The sequence below is a fragment of the Corylus avellana genome, chromosome ca2 (genome assembly GCF_901000735.1).
Source record: "Corylus avellana chromosome ca2, CavTom2PMs-1.0".
In the NCBI taxonomy this organism is placed as follows: Eukaryota; Viridiplantae; Streptophyta; class Magnoliopsida; order Fagales; family Betulaceae; genus Corylus; species Corylus avellana.
In genome coordinates this window covers 41,053,533-41,070,956 of record NC_081542.1, presented here as the reverse complement: position 1 = coordinate 41,070,956, position 17,424 = coordinate 41,053,533, and the positions used below count along the sequence as shown (strand labels likewise).

Sequence of the window (17,424 nt, the reverse complement as noted above, 5' to 3'; positions counted from 1 at the left end):
TTTGAATTTGAAAGCAAAAACTAGTTTCATTCCTTATATATATTTTTTTAAAAATAAAAAAATAAAAAAAAGCTACTACTAGTACTCTCATCCATGTAGACCTTCAATTGCAATTGGCCTCTTGCTTAAGGATAAGGCCCAACTTGAATTGAACTCTATATATGCATGATTGACACATAAAAATTCAAGCTGGTCCCTTTTTTTCCCCACTTTTCTGAGCAAAATTGAAGCTGGAGCTGTACTTGCATGGAGCATCATCTTTCACAAGTGGTGGAGCTGTTGTCAAATTTAATATGCAGTTGAAAATTGAAATTATGGGTGTGGGTGAGCTCATGGGTGGAATACAAAATTAGGCTTCTTTTTGTATAACATTGTGATAAATACAATATGGTATACATTTTTGTTGAAATGCTGGCTTGGTAGGATAACTTAACGTACGTACCATTTGGCATTTATTAGTAGGGCATGTGGTTGGGGGACCAATCCTTACAATTGGGTGGTCACTGGTCTTTGGCAACTCTAAAGATTCTTAAATTCTTTATAAAAGTTACATTTTTTTTTTTTTTTTGTTTGGCTAAGTTGATATGTTTGATTTGGTTCCATCCCTGCATGTGATAGCCTGTCACTGCTTAGTGTGGATGTTTTAGTTCATTGGCAAACATTGAGGCCCCGTTTGCTAAACAATTTTGGTTCAATACTATTTATCTCACCTTTTCGTTTGTTCAACATTTTCTTACTTTTTATATCACATCAATAAGTTTTTATTACTATTCAAATAAAAAAAATCACTACAAAACAAAATATTTTCATTTTTTCATATCAAACATTCTTACTTTTTTAATTTTTTTTTTTAAAAAAATTATATCCTAATTTTTTTTTACATCAATTAATTTTTGCTATAATAATATACCAAAACCCTTTAACAAACACACCCTGATGGCTGGGCTTAGGACTTAGGGTTTAGGGCCATAAATAAATCAGTTAGTTTGACAACCCGTTCGTTAAACTTGATTCATGACTGTAGAAACCCGCTTAATTATTAAGTGACACATACTTGACTTACTTCAATTACAGCCCCAATATTTTGTTTTTGGAACTGAAAATTTATATCAGGCTGATCAGGACATAAATCAATCGCATTATTAGGATTAGATTGACTTATCGACCTCCTTAGTCGTTTAATATCTCATTTAATATCAAGTGCAGGATGAAACACAAAATTGGGAAGAAAGATTGTAGGTAATATGATTCACAATGGGGGCATTGGGCCAATCAGCACAATGGTTGGCATTGTTGATAGCCGTGATAACTTGAGAAGCATCACCTTCCACAAAATACTGGGAGAAGAAAAGGAATATTTAAGAAGCAACATCAACACAGGGGGGCAATGGGCCAAAATGGGGCCTTTAATTATGAGTTACATGTTACCAAATATTAGCTGTGTTGCGTGGACATATTAATAAAAAGCAGCCGATGGCTTCAAAATTCTTCCCCACGAACCCAATTTCCTTGGCAACTCAAATGCTTGTGGGGTAAATTGATATTGATCCATAAACATGACTTATCCACGTCTTTGGTGCCTCATAGTCATAAGGTGTGGTTTGAAAGTTCATGTCATTTTCCAATGTCACCTTCATCTCATTTTATACAAAAGTTTCATTTTCCAAGTCTTCCCTTAGGCAAACTACGTGGATTAGATATTCATCAGTCCTGAATTATTGGTTGTCAGACAACATATATATATATAGACGATGATTTCTTCAGAAAACGATTGGCGGCGGGCGGCTATCCTTAGAAGCAAATATCTATTAAGATTGATTTTTGGTTGGTTGTGGGTGGACTCCTTGCAAAGACTGCGAACTGGATCATCAACCTCCCAATTAAATACGATTAGTCGGATTTGCCGTAGGCAATGCGTCTGCATGGTTCAGTCTTTGATAAGTTCCTCCTCTACCATTTTCTTCCATCTTCAACGTAGATGTTATTATCCATGTCAGCATGAAGGTCCTTTTTCCACAAGAATGCCCATAAGCATGTTTGAATCTTCTACTTGCCAATTACAACTATCCATCATTTGGATACCTATTATTGACCAAATATCATCCACGAAAGAAATGGGATACCCAATTTATGAAGAAAAGAAAATAAATCAATGAATGGAACAGTTCCCTTCTCTCCTTGCCACTACTACACAAACTACAAGTGAAGGTCTTCTATAGCCTTGTATAGGGCTGGCAATTTTGACACGACCCGGGAACCCGACACGAACATGACACGAAGTTAACAGGTATTGAGTTTGGGCTTATCGGGTTCAGGTCTTAATCGGGTCTACCCGATTAAGACACGATTAAATTCGTGTCTGGCGGGTCGACCCGCCAGACACGTTTAATAAATGGGTCTGGCGGGTCAATCGGGTTTGGCGGGTCTGGTGGGTCAATCGGGTCTAGCGGGTCAACCGGGTCTGGCGGGTCTCGGGTGACCCGCCAAACCCATTTAATTTTTTATTATTATTTATTATTATTATTATATATTTTTTTTATAAAAAAACCTATGTCTAAGTTCTAACTAAGTTAACCCTAACACTTACTGACTCACTCATAGCTTCATTTCACTCATCACTTCACAACTTCACAGTTTTCACTTCACTGGTCTATTCCTTGTTTTTTCCGTTACTTTTTCTATGTGGGTCTATATATTAAAACATTATCTTTTAAATCATTATTTATATATTAAAACATTCTCTTTTAAAATTTTTTATTCTTCTTGGATGGTTAGGATAAATTTGACTAGTTCTTTGGCCTAAGAGATCCCTTTATTAAATTATTTTTTCCAATTTTGATTAAGGTTTTTTTTTTTTTAACGGGTCGGGTTGGGTCATGTCGGGTCGTGTCGTGTCTACCCGATATGACCCGGTTATGCTAAACGGGTTAAGCGGGTCGTGTCGGGTTACCCGGATATTTTTTGTGTTATAATCGTGTCAGACCCGCTAACCCGTTTAGCTAAACGGGTCGTGTTCGTGTTTCGGGTAATCGGGTCGCGGGTCTTAACAGGTCCTAATCGGGTCTATCCGATTACCCGTTTTGCCAGCCCTAGCCTTGTAAGGCATGTTAAAGCATGTAATGCTCTCAGGGGATTGAGCGCAGGTCGAGTGCGATCGATTGCAGGATCGGTCGCAGTACCAAAAGCTCGAGGTGAGAATCAGAGTAATCTGCGATCGATCGCAGGATAGGTCGCAGTACCAAAAGCTCTAGTTGAGAATCAAGGTAATCTGCGATCGATCGCCGGCCTGATGCGATCGAGCGCAGATAGGCATTCAAAGCAATCTCACAGCTGTAGGAAAGCTGAAACTCAATATGGAAAGATTCTTTATATTCCTCAACCTCCTATGACAGCATGTAAATTAGGTTTGAAAATATCAACTAGCTGTAATCAAATCGTTTGTAAAAGGAAAGAAGCTCAAGAATTGAAAGACTTGGAGAACGAGCTAGCCAATGAGAAGATCTCCTTTTCCTTGTAGTAAATTGATTTATTGCAGATTCTGATTTTAGGGTTAGCTGTGTCTTATGTCAAGTTGTATATATATTACACCAATGTAATTGTAAAATCTATCAACTTTGAATATACCTTTTACAAAGTTTTTCATGGTATCAAAGCCACGCTAGGCTAACGCCAATTCCAAAAGCTTTCTTTTCTGTTTCCAATGGCCTCAAACACTGAATCCTCATTCACACCACCAAATACCACACTAAAGTCCCTTATCAAGCTTGAAGTTGGGAATTATACCAGCTGGGTGACGCAGATACACCCTATTCTGCGCACCTATGATCTTATGGGCATAATCGATGGCTCAGAAAAATGTCCTCCAAAGATGACTACAGATGATCAAGGAAATGAGATACTCAATCCAGAATACCTTACCTGGAACAAGAAGGATCAATACCTGCTTTGTGTCATAACAGCCTCTCTTTCAGAAAAGGTACTAGCCACGGTCTATGGTCTCAACACATCAAACCAGGCGTGGACAGCCCTTGCCACTAAGTTTGCCTCAAAATCCAAATCCAGAATTTCAAATCTCAAAAAGCAACTCCAAAGTCTATCACAAGGACCCAAGTCATGTTTAGATTATATGCAATCTACAAAACTCATTGCAGATCAACTTGGAGCTGCAGGTAACCCTATCTCTGATGAAGAGTTAATCTCTTCTATCCTTAATGGATTGAATTCCAACTTTACTCACTTTATCACAACCTACACGTTCCACACTAGAGCTAATGAGTTTAGCTATGAAGATTTTCAAGATGAACTAATTAGTCATGAGATGTTGCTGAACCAACACCAAAACCACACTCCAGATCAGTCCACCTTTGCACTCACAGCAAACAAACCCTTCCAACAGTTCAGAGGAAGGCCTCCTATGCATTCCAGATTTCCACAGAAAAGTTTTTCTCCAAGGAATACTCATGGGTTCTCCACACCAAGATCATCTTTTCAACAATGCAACCGTGGGCCTTCACAGTATAATAGAGGACCTCCTCAAGGTCATTCCCCTTTCACCAACCGTGGCTCCATTACACACAATCAAGGGAACTCCTTCAACAGACAACAACCCCAACCCCAAAATCCTCTGCAGCAAGGTAGCAACTTTTCTCATGGCTCAAGAGGCCTATGCCAGATTTGTGGTAGGTTAAACCATCTAGCCATTGATTGTTACCATAGGATGGACTATTCCTTTCAAGGTAGAAATCCACCAACCCAACTGGCAACAATGTTTGCCCACACCAATTCGGCCTATGAAGAGCAACAATGGCTGGTGGATAGTGGAGCCAATACCCACATTATTAATCAGCTAGAGAACCTACAGATTCAGCAGCCCTTCCAACAAACAGAGGAGGTGGCAGTAGGCAATAGGACTGGTCTACAAATAGAGAACACTGGTTTAACTCTCTTACACTCTCCTACTTCTTTATTTCAACTCAAAAATATACTGCATTGTCCCCAAACTTCTACTAATTTGATTTCTATACAAAAGTTTTGCCATGACAATTCTTGCTATTTTATCCTAACCTCTTCTCATTATTATATCAAGGACCTGCTGACCCATGCAACACTCTTGGAGGGGAGGAGTGAAAATGGCCTATATCCACTTTGGCTAGGAAGGAATCTTCTCAAAGGCACCAAGACTTTTACAGCTTTGATAGGAATAAGAACCACCACTCTAGTGTGGCATTTTAGGTTTGGTCATCCATCACTTGATGTAGTGAACCGTGTTGTTAAGGGTAAATCCCTTCCTGTTTCCAAGTTTGATTTCAATAAAACTTCTGCTTGTGCTTCTTGTCATTTAGGCAAAAGCAAAAAGCAGCCCTTTTCTACTTCTACTAATGTATCTATTCAACCTCTAGAGCTCATTCATGCTGACATTTGGACCTCTCCAGTGCAGTCCATTAGTGGCTATAAATATCATGTTATCTTTGTTGATGATTACTCACGTTTCACCTGGATTTACCCCTTACATAACAAATCTGAAGTGTTTGAGAATTTTGTTAAGTTTAAGCTTCTCGCAAAAAATCAATTCTCCTCTAAAATTAAACAAATTCAATCTGATGGAGGAGGAGAATACACCTCAACTTAGTTTCAAACCTTTCTCACCCATCATGGCATAGTTCATAGAAAATTTTGCCCGTATACATCTCAACAAAATGGACTTGCAGAATGCAAACTGAGACACATACTTGAAACCGGACTCACACTTCTAGTTCACTCTCACCTGTCTAATAAATACTGGGTTGATGCTTTTCTCACTACTGTCTATATCATTAATAGGTTACCCATTCCTACTTTAGATCACAAGTCACCCTATTCCAAGCTTTATCATAGAGACCCTGATTATGAAAGACTTAGGGTTTTTGGTTGTCTCTGCTATCCACTTCTTCGACCCTATGGTTTGCACAAGTTAGAGTATAGGTCCAAACCGTGCATTTTCCGAGGATATAACTATGCTGGCAATAAGTGTTTGGATCCTGTTACTAACAAAGCTTATTTGTCTAGACATGCCATATTTGATGAAGATTCTTTCCCTGCCAAGGATCAAGCTACTACACACCTTCCATCCAAGATAAATGCTCAAGGTGAAGCTCCTTTCTCTCTTTTTATTCCTTTTTCATTACCAAGTGCATTACCTGTTTGTACTAATCCTAATGCAGCTACCTTCCTTTCTGAGCCTGTTTCACCCCCAAGTTCATCACCTAGTTCAGCCCCCACTTCTAGTTCCACACCCCATTCAGCTAACAATCCCATTGCCCCACCTATAGGATCACCACATGTCCTCCCTACAGCATCACCTCCTTTACTACCCACCCACTCCATGATAACTAGGTCTAGAACAGGCTCACTACAACCCAAAGCTTTCCCAGACTTTCAGCTCTACCATACTAGTGTCTCTGAATGTGAGCCAGGCACCTATAAGCAAGCTGCCACTGATTCTAGATGGATGGAAGCAATGCAGCAAGAGTATGATGCCTTGATCAAGAATGAAACATGGACCCTCTGTCCAAGACCTCTCCACCACAATGTAATTCGAAACAAATGGGTGTTCAAGATTAAGAGAAAGACTTATGGCACAGTGGAAAGGTTCAAAGCTAGGCTAGTAGCTAAGGGCTTTGATAAGCAAAGTGGCATAGACTATACAGAGACTTTTAGTCCAGTGATCAAACCTTCAACCATTCGAGTTGTCCTTACCCTTGCTGTACATTTTGACTGGGTCATTCGGCAACTGGATGTCTCAAATGCCTTCTTCCAGGGTCATCTAAGTGAAGATGTTTTTATGGAACAACCCCTAGGGTTTATAGACAAGTCACATCCTGATCAGGTATGCAAACTACACAAGGTTATCTATGGCCTCAAGCAAGCACCCAGAGCTTGGTATACTCGGCTCTCTACCTTTTTGCTTGAGCTAGGCTTTCACGGCTCTTTGGTTGATACATCTTTATTTCTCTATCTTTATGGTCATATTCAGATTTACATGTTGGTTTATGTGGATGATATTATCATCACATGCACTCATCCTCATATGATCACTGATATTATTGTTAAACTACAATCTGAATTTCCACTAAAAGACCTTGGTCCTTTGAGCTACTTCCTTGGTATACAGGTTACCAGAGATGCATCTGGTCTACACATCTGTCAAACCAAGTACATCACAGAGTTACTGCACAAGACACACATGAGTGGAGCCAAACCCTCAAAATCTCCCTGCACCTCTGGATCCAAACTCTCCAGATTAGATGGTGAAACATTGTTTGATCCTACACCTTATAGAAAAGTCGTTGGGGCACTACAGTACTGCACACTTACCAGACCAGAAATAGCCTATTCAGTCAACCAATTGTGTCAACATATGCATGCACCATCATCCACTCACTGAACTGCTGCCAAACAAGTACTGCGATATCTCCAAGGCACACCTGATCATGGACTTTACTACACCAAGGGCAATCTCCAACTCAATGCTTTTTGTGACTCTGATTGGGCAGGATGTTCGGATGATCGCCGATCTACCACAGGGTTTGCTGTATTCATGGGAGAATGTCTAATAGCCTGGAGTGCCAAGAAGCAAGCAGTAGTCTCAAGGTCAAACATTGAAGCTTAATACCGCTCACTTTCCATCACCGCTGCAGAATTGTTTTGGATACGCATGTTGTTCAAAGAACTCAGAATTTGTCTTACAGTACCTCCAGTCTTGTGGTGTGATAATATTGGAGCATTAGCCTTGGCATCCAATCATGTGTTCTATGCTCGAACTAAACACATTGAGGTAGATTATCACTTTGTTAGAGAGAAGGTCCTCAATGGTGATATCTTGATTAAGTTCATCTCCACACATGATCAAATTGCTGATATTTTTACTAAAGGTTTGCCCTCAGCGCGTTTCCTCATTCTTAAGAACAAGTTGTTGGTGGTTTCTCCCCCCATCAACTTGCGGGGGGGTGTTAAGGCATGTAATGCTCTCAGGGGATCGAGCGCAGGTTGAGTGCGATCGATCGCAGGATCGGTCGCAGTACCAGAAGCTCGAGGTGAGAATCAGAGTAATCTGCGATCGATCGCAGGATCGGTCGCAGTACCAGAAGCTCAAGTTGAGAATTAGGGTAATATGCGATCGATCGTAGGCCTGATGCGATCGAGCGCAGATAAGCGTTCAAAGCAATCTCACAGCTGTAGGAAAACTGAAACTCAATATAGAAAGATTCTCTATATTCCTCAACCTCCTATGACAGCATGTAAAGTAGGTTTAAGAATATCAACTAGCTGTAATCAAATCGTTTGTAAAAGGAAAGAAGCTCAAGAATTGAAAGACTTGGAGACCAAGCTAGCCAATGAGAAGATCTCCTTTTCCTTGTAGTAAATTGATTTATTGCAGATTCTGATTTTACGGTTAGCTGTGTCTTATGTCAAGTTGTATATATATTACACCAATGTAATTGTAAAATCTATCAACTTTGAATATACCTTTTACAAAGTTTTTCAAGGGATATAAGCATTGCAGCAGTTTGCAGACCCAAGAATTCTACTCGCTCAGCCTTATAGGCTTATAGCCTTATAGCCTTGAGGCTCTCATTTTTTGCCTTTGCGTAAAGTCTTAGACGTGTAATTATTAACAAAGTTGAATTATTAATGTGAACTAAAGAAAATTTATGTGTTCAGTCTCTAGCGCCGCCCTCTAGAATGTAGATACCTAATGTGTATGAACATAAGCTGTGAGCATGACCAACTGTGATCGAACGACTTTTCAATTACTGATTATAAATGTTATCATCTGGCAGCAATTTGAAATTAAAAATAACTCCACCTACATGGATTTTTTGTCTATTCTGTTTTGTTATCTAATTGATGAGAATGTTGTGATGGGTTTCCATTAGATCTACTTCATTTCCCTGGCTGACCCATCATTATGTTAGTGCATAAATCTCAAACAAAAAAAATAAATGCTCCTAAGATGCATTACATAATCGTTTTCTTTAAGAAGTTATTTGTTCCTACCAATTTTGATCAATTGGTGTGTACTAGGTTACAACGTACAAATACTCCTCTTAGATATAATGGTATGTGTTTTGTGCAAAACGAAACTAAACCAGAACACGCTTGGAATTTCTATTCTAGCAAGGAGAGAGAGACACGAATTTTAAAAATGCACAACGATGATTTAATTATAGAGTAATGCTAGATATCACATTTTTATCCCACAATGCTAATATGGCAATCCTAACTAACTTTTGGATTTTTTTTTTTAACAATGACTGATTCAAGGGTTGTGGGACTGACGCATCAACATTGTGAGATAATTATGTGATAAAAATGTAGTTTCTAACATTACTCTTAATTATAAAAGTTAGATCATAATTGTTAGTTTCAACGTGTGTGTGTCCCGTGCGAAAGAGCATACAATCAAGTTTTGCTTGCTTTAAGCAATAGCTCGGTATGAGTTGGGCATTGGGCATTATAAATGCCTACTTTAATTTCTCTTTCTTCCAAGTCTCTTTAAAATATTCCCAAACCATGAACATAGATATATTCATAATTATACTAAATTTGAAAACTCTTTTAACCCATTAGTTATCCATACAGCATTCAAGCTTTCAGTACATGATTATTCTACTGCCATACAAATCTTAGGAATATATAGTTGTTGCTAAGGTCCTAAGGATAAACCTCAATAAGGGACCTTAAACCAAACATGGGTGTTAACTTGTAGCGACTGAAACCAGCCTCCAAGAAGAGCTTTTCCCAGTCCTTCTCGCATCTCTCTCTTCCAGTGACCATAGCCATCATCATCACGTCAAAAAAGAGCTTTGTTTCGGTTATTTCGTGCTCATCTTTGATATCATTAATCACTATATCTATGATGATCACCTTTCCCCCTTTTTCTTTGTTTAGTATTGCTTCTCGGCATTTTTTCAGTACCTTCACGCAATCCTCATCGCTAATCGAGTGTAAAACCAACTGCAAATTAGTCATTATCACCATCAAGAAAAATGAAAACATTATGTAATTTATTAATCCAACCATAAAGAACACAACCAACAGTATAATCATCCTCTAGGATTGTGTCCTTCCTCATTGTATTAAATAGCATACACAGTTTACCGAAGTTTGAACCTGACTAGCAACTTGTGCATGATATAAGGATAAAAGCAGCGTATAGTAGTAAATTTTATGTTGCTCATGAAGGACATTTGCAGATCAAGCTATAGAAGGAAATCCAAGAAACCTGCCAAATTTTATGTTATCCAAAAGTGCAATCAACCACATATTCCTATTGAGTGGGATGATATGAACAAGGGAGTGAGGGAATGGAGGGGCAAAAGTCTTGGAGCTGTGATTTGCAAACTAGCATGGGGTTCTTCTATTTATAATATGTGGAGGCAAAGAAATGTTGTGAAGTTTGGTAATCAACTTATCTCGGAGGAAAGAATGCTTCTGAAAATGTGTTGGTAGGTTAGAACTAGAATTATGTGAAAGGGGAACTTCAAGGGTAACAGAAAAAATATGGCTCTGTGCTGGTTGGGAAACCTCTGTCACTATTCTGGTACAAAAATCTCTCCTGATTCTTGCGGTGGTTTTTAGTCTTCCCTGTCTGGTTGGTTGTGTTGCTGGTGACTTGGTGTTGTTCTTGTGGCTGTATGCTGCTGGGCTAGTGCTGCGTAGAAAATGCTGCTGTTGAAAAGCTGCTGCCAATGCAGAGAAGGAATTGTAGATATTATGAATAAGTGATTTCTATCTAGTGTTTTGCCTGTCTGACTAGTCTTGGTGTATTGTCTGAGTTTTCTGTTGCTTAGCTAGAAGTAGCAAAATTGTATAGGATGGCTGCTACGCTGTTGCTTTGCTTTTAGAGGGATTTTTTTGGGTGCTTTTGTGGTTTGTTGTTTTGCTGGTTTTGTGGCCTTTTCCTTTTCCTTTTTTTTGGTAGCCTTTTGGCATAAGGGGTTCTAGCAAGTTTTGTTGGGGTGTGAAGAATTCTATATCAGTTGGATACTAAAATTCATTCATCCAAAAAAAAAAAAAAAAAAAAAAAAAAAATTAATGCATACCTTAAGTAGAATGCCATCTGTCGGAGGGATAGACTGAAACATATCTCCTCCAACATAATTCAACTTCAAACTGTCTGTCAAATTAGCTACAACATGTGGAAGATCAAGCACTGTGCATTTCAAGTGAGGGAATGCCTCAGAAATGATCCTGGAGCATGTTCCAGTACCACCCCCGACATCAATCAATGTATCAAACCCCTCAAAAACTGCCTTGCAGTCTCTTACAACCAAGTTCATCATTCCAGAATCACTCGCCATAGCCTCATTGAAAAGATTATTGAATCCAGGATTTTGGTTTCCATACTCCCACAATTCCATCCCATGCGCACTCTCAAATGCTGTCACCTTGTCTTCCCGGAACCAGTTTCCCAAGAATTGCCATGGAGTTAACAGAGCTGGATCAAGCATAGCCAAAACAAACGGTGAAAAGCCGGTGACATTATCTTTGAGGAGGATCCTCGATGAAGGTGTGAGATCATACGCTTCTTCTTCATCTTGTTCTTCTTCTTCTGCTTCTTGTTTTTTGTTGACTCTTGTGGTAGCAAAGAAGCCGCAGTGAGCAAGCAAGCGCATGAGGCGGTGCACAAAACCAGCTTTTGTGGGGTGAATCTGAAGCGCAGAGACCAAGCCATGGAGAGTAATCGGTTCCCCATGGCTGTGGACTATGTCTGGTATGCCTAACTGAACTGCACATTTCAGTGACATGGAACCTACGAAACTGAAAACATGTTTATACAAATGGGATTGTGCTTGAAACAACTCACTTGCTCCATGGCCATGAATATGTTCCATAATTTTGCAGATGCCGTTGCTCCTGATTCAAAATGTTGCTTTTAACGACACTTCATCAAATAGTCAGCATAACATGTCACTCTTTATCACAGACGGAGGGAGGGGGGACCGGCTGGGGCCATGGTCCCCCCTCACTTCCTCAAAAAAGATATTACTGATTATTCAAATTGCTATAACTAACTTTCCAAAAGTCTCTATAATTAAATCATATTTGCAATGGCGTTGCTTACACGCAGAGATGGAGGGAGGGGGGACTGGCTGGGGCCATGGTCCCCCCACTTCCTCAAAAAAGATATTTTAAGGAGTAAAAAAAAAAAAAAAAAATTTATATTGGCCCCCCCCAAAAATAAATTCATAGGTCCCGGTCGCCCCGACTCTCCTCTACCGGTTGGTTCTTACTTCTTAGGTTAATCTTGGGGTTTTCTTTTAGTTAATTTTTTTATTGTTTGACTTAGAAATTTGGTTAAGAATCTGAAAAGTTGATTTTATTTTATTTAATTTTTTTTTCCTTCATAGATTGGCTGTCGGCTTGGAAACTTGGAAATTTATGTGTTTTTTGCTGTTGTTATTTTATTTATGTATGTACCTAAATCTTGGATCTTTTCTCTGTGAGGATTTTTGGTTCTTGATTTTGTATGGCCATATGAGAATTTTTTTTTATTTTTTTTTTATTTTGATGGGTTTATATAACTAATGCCATTGAGAAATCTCTAGTTTCTCTTTGATTTTTTGTTCCACCTATTGAATTTCAAGTTTGAAATCTTAATGATTTTGGGAATTTTTTATTAGGTCCAAATTTGGGGGAATTTTAGTAAGAAGCAAAATTCCTAAAATTAACTAGGGACTTTTGTATGTAGTGGATTTCTATGCATGATTTAAGATCCGGGTTGTTAGATTAATGGGTTTAAAGTTTTAATTTCACTATTGTTTATAGTATGGACATAAACCATAATTTGTATAATATGAATTAAATTAGGGCTTTTAGTGTGTGAACACTAGGATTGCTAATTGGATGTGTTAATTGCATTTAAAGCGTTAATTAACTCTAGACTTTTATGAGTTCAATGAAAATTGATGTCCATGAAGTTTAGGTTCTAATATGTCATATTATAATCATATTGATTATTGTATGTGAATATGAGTATTATAAATTTGGGGTAAGTTGCTAGATCAATGGAATAGGAAGAGAATAATAATTATAGGGTTAAAGTGTAATGTTTAACTTAGAGTCTATGTGATGATTATGTTATTCAAGTGAGTTTGTTCATTGTTAACCTACACATATTTTTTTCTTTATTTTCTAAAGACTCAAAATGATCATGTAAATTTATTTGTAGATGATGAGAAAGTCAAATACAATACTTGACAAAAATGCACAAAGTTTATTGGAATTTGATCTTGGATTATGTGTAACTTATGAGAATATCATGTTAATCAACGAGGTGCAAAATAACTCAACGCATGTCACACTTTTTGAGGTTAGTACTCTAAGCTCAATTCCTAATATAAGTGGTCTTGTAATTTGGATATTATGGTTATTAAATATTGAGAATGTTGTTTGTTAGATTTTAAACATTTAATTGGAGAGTATGACACAATTCTAAGCTCAATTCCTCATTGTATTTAAGTACCAGTGATTAGAAAAAGAAGAAAAAAAAAAATAGAAAAAAGTACTAGTTCATTTGCTTAAAAAAAAAAAAAAAAAATCTTGACAACCATATATATATATATATATATATATATATATTTGCTTTGGTCCCCTCCCATAAAACTTGTTGGCAACGTCCCTGCTCTTTATCCACGTGTTCTGACTTCAGATATCAAAAAATTGAGTGGACACCGGCCTGCACATTATAATATTATAAAATATTATTAAAATAAAATTTAAACAGTAAAAAATAAAAAATAAAATAATATTATAACACCGGCGTGCACACTGTTCATGCACGCCGTTGTCTACTAAATCACTACTCCAAAAAATTATAGCCCAATAAAGAAAGGCAACCCCTCTTTTTTTCTTTGTCAGATTTGGACTTTGGTGTAAAAAAAATAACAATATATTTGATTATTTTTTTCAAAGGTTCAAATTTAATTTTAATATTTTATAATTTAAAAAATAAAATTAAATATAAACTATTGTGCTGTATTTTTTTATGGCACTTAAGCTACTCGCTCACAATGTTAGGCTCCGTTTGATAAACATTTTTGTTTCAATGCTATTCATCTTATTTTCTCATTTTTTCAACATTCTCTTACTTTTTATATCTCACATGTTATTAAAAAATAGACACATATTATTTATATAGACTGAATTGAAAGAAGTTCCTCCAATTTAGTTTGGAGAAAAACTCTGCACTAATAATATATAGTCACAATCTAATTTTTACTTCTTTCTTTTCGCTTTGCCCCCATATCTAAAATCTAGTCTTACCCCTTACCACCACTATTAATACCTATCATATATATATATATATATATATATATATATATATATATCGATCACATACTTTTTTGTAATTGCCATAATACCTTAATTTCTTAATTTTTAATTACTCATTTAAACAGCCCTTGCAAAATACAACTGTCATGATAACTTTGTGCATTTCAACGACCCTAACATCAAGAGTAATTCTAAAGACTTACTTGTGTCCTACTTGTTTCCTACTAAGAATGACGTAACTATTAAAATCACAATTTGATCAAAATCCAATAATGATCAATTACAAGTCCAATGGTGATTCCTAGTAAAATTTCAAGTGGAATTAGGATCATTTCTAGTTTATTTGAACTGAAGAATATCCAGTTAGTTATCATAAAGGGGTATTTTTGTCCCATTAAAAAGTAAAAAAACAAAATACTCCTCTACTATAATTAACTGTATATTCTTCAATTCATTTGAACTGGAGAGTGTCATGTTCAAGTGAGCCGGTGCAAAATACAAATTAAAATTCCAGCCCACTTCTATCATCTATATAGCCGTTGCCTGTTTAAATTCAAATTTTTGGCTTATTTGGTTCCAGCCCAAAACTCCATGCGCCCAGTGAGCAGCATCACCCATTCCCCATTCATCATTTTCTTTCTGTAATATCTCTTACTTTGGCATGTCCTGCGGCGCAAAGGACACAAGCAAGGATGAAACCGTTGATATGGCACTCCATACTGTGTAGGGAATCGAGTCAAATCAAACCAAGCCGAGCTTTAAGATTTTAGAATTAGCTCATTTATGAGTATGTCTATTCGAGTTGAGTTATGAAATGTGTTCAGTCCAAATTCAACTTGTTAGAGGTTTAGCTAAGCTCAAACTCGTTGAGATTAACGTCATTCGAGTTGAGTCAAGTACTCGACAAACTCAACTCAATTCAAGCTCAAGTTAGAGTATTAAATTTTTGAATGTGTGATTTGAGCGAGGAGTGAAAATGCGGTTAGTAAAATCAGCTAATTGCCTAAGCGGTTAACCGGCGGTTAGTGGTTATTAAAAGAAAGAAAGAAAAAAAAAAAAAAAAAAAAAACCAAAACAAAGTCGTTTCATTCTTTCATGTACATATATACGCCTTCAAATGCGGTTAAATAGTTAGGCGGTTAGCGAACAATTATTAATCGTCTACTATTTTTGGCCCTAATCCGAACGGAGTTCAAACCAAATTTGTGAAAAATTTCTTTTACTAACAGTCAGCTTGAGCTGACAAGAGCAACAGTTTAAATTTGGGACAATAATTTTACCCAATTTTCTTTTTAGCTAAAGCCAGCAATATTAAATAGCATTTCTCAACATGAAATATTTAAAACCATAGAATTTGGGCCATGTCTTTATCAGTGGCACCACCAATTATTAGGGTTATAGAGTTACAGCACACTCAAGAGAAGGTACGAAGAAAAATATTCAAAAGAGAGAAGCCCACCCAACTTTCAGCCACCTGTGCATATAAATACACTGAAACAACCTTAAGAAAACAACTTTAATTAAGAAGCAAGATACATTAAGCTTAATTATAATTAATCTTAAAATTCATATAAATACACTGAAACAACCTTAAGAAAACAACTTTAATTAAGAAGCAAGATACATTAAGCTTAATTATAATTAATCTTAAAATTCATATATATATATATATAGTAGTTAATTATTTTAATTTTATAAGCATAAGGTTTATCTTTGGGGGTACATTGTCAATTGAGTGGTAGTTTGAGGAGGGTAATTAAGTAGACTTTATCCATAAAAATATAATTTCTAAAATTATTCATTTTCAATTATTAATGCATTCACAAACATTGTTTATGCTTGCAATAACATGAGGTAAATGAGACTTAAAACATAAGGTAGCAGCACCTTGCATCATCAAATAATCGCAATCAAATTCAAAAAGTAGCATTAAAAAAATATTAGTGAAAAAAAAAACCAAGTAGGTAAATAATATTCTAAAAAAACATTTAGGTAAAGGGGTAAAGTAGGAACACATGTAAAATTATGTGTTTTCCTATTGTTTCCACTAGCTTTTTCTTCCTTCCTTTTTGCCCATCAATAGTCCCAACCAGCTCTCTAGCTATTTGCTATATATGCAATAAGGTTTTCTTTCTTTCTACATATTAAAATAATTTTCTCCACCACGTTCATTGATTTCCAAATTTAATATTTGTATACAATCAAATGATTGCACTATTATTACCTAAACTTTCTTTGCAACTCGTTCAACATTTTATAAACATGCAAGGTGAGGGAGAATATACGTACTATTCTTATTATTATTAAAATTGTAAATCAGTCAAATTATTGTATATCACCAAATTTATTTTTTTCTTTATCAATAATTTTTTATGATTCTTAAAAGTGCACATTCATAAGGTGTTAATTTACCTCATAGTATCAAAGAAGAAGAGGAGGATGAAAACAAATCAGATTTCTCAATCAAATGCATAGGGGCGAATCTAATTTTGGATTTTTATTTTATTTTATATATTTTTATTAATGTTAGCAAAATGCTCAAAATAAATATCGGCTGACTCACTGGCCGCTAGTCGTAGGTCAGACTCTTCTATATATATAAGTAATTAATTATTTAATTAGAACAACTTTATATTTAGAGTTTAGGAAGTAATTAATTATTCAAATGGTTCAGATTTAATTTTAAATTTTTTATAACTAAAGAAAATTAAATTAAATATAAATTATTGTGCCGTAGTTTTTTTAAGCTACTCACTCTATTAACCATTGTTGTCCATGCGATCAATGTTCGTACTGCCAAAAATATCATCCATCTTTGTTCCACCATCCTCATCACTATGGTGACCACCACTAACACTACAACAACAACCATTCATTTTTATTCTACTATTGTTTGTCATTATTATGTATATATTTAAATTATATATATAGATAGATGGAGGGAGGGGGACCGGCTGGGGCCATGGTCCCCCTTCCTAAAAAAGATACCCTCCATCTATATGTGTGTGTGTGGAGGGAGGGGGATTGGCTGTGGCCATGGTCCCCCAACTTCCTAAAAAGATAAAAAAAAAAAGGTATTACCTATATATATATATATATATATATATA

At 36.4% G+C, this 17,424-nt stretch overlaps 1 protein-coding gene across 1 annotated transcript; it reads right to left on the bottom strand.

Annotated features, from left to right (window-relative positions):
- Window positions 1–9,555: 9,555 nt before the first annotated feature.
- On the bottom strand, window positions 9,556–11,915 carry LOC132172276 (trans-resveratrol di-O-methyltransferase-like). The gene is made up of 2 exons (XM_059583750.1): window positions 11,085–11,915; window positions 9,556–9,996 (listed from the first exon to the last, which is right to left on the bottom strand). Exons 1-2 carry the CDS (start codon window positions 11,874–11,876, stop codon window positions 9,694–9,696), a joined length of 1,095 nt encoding a protein of 364 aa, XP_059439733.1. The 5' UTR covers window positions 11,877–11,915; the 3' UTR covers window positions 9,556–9,693.
- Between the last annotated feature and the right edge of the window lie 5,509 nt (window positions 11,916–17,424).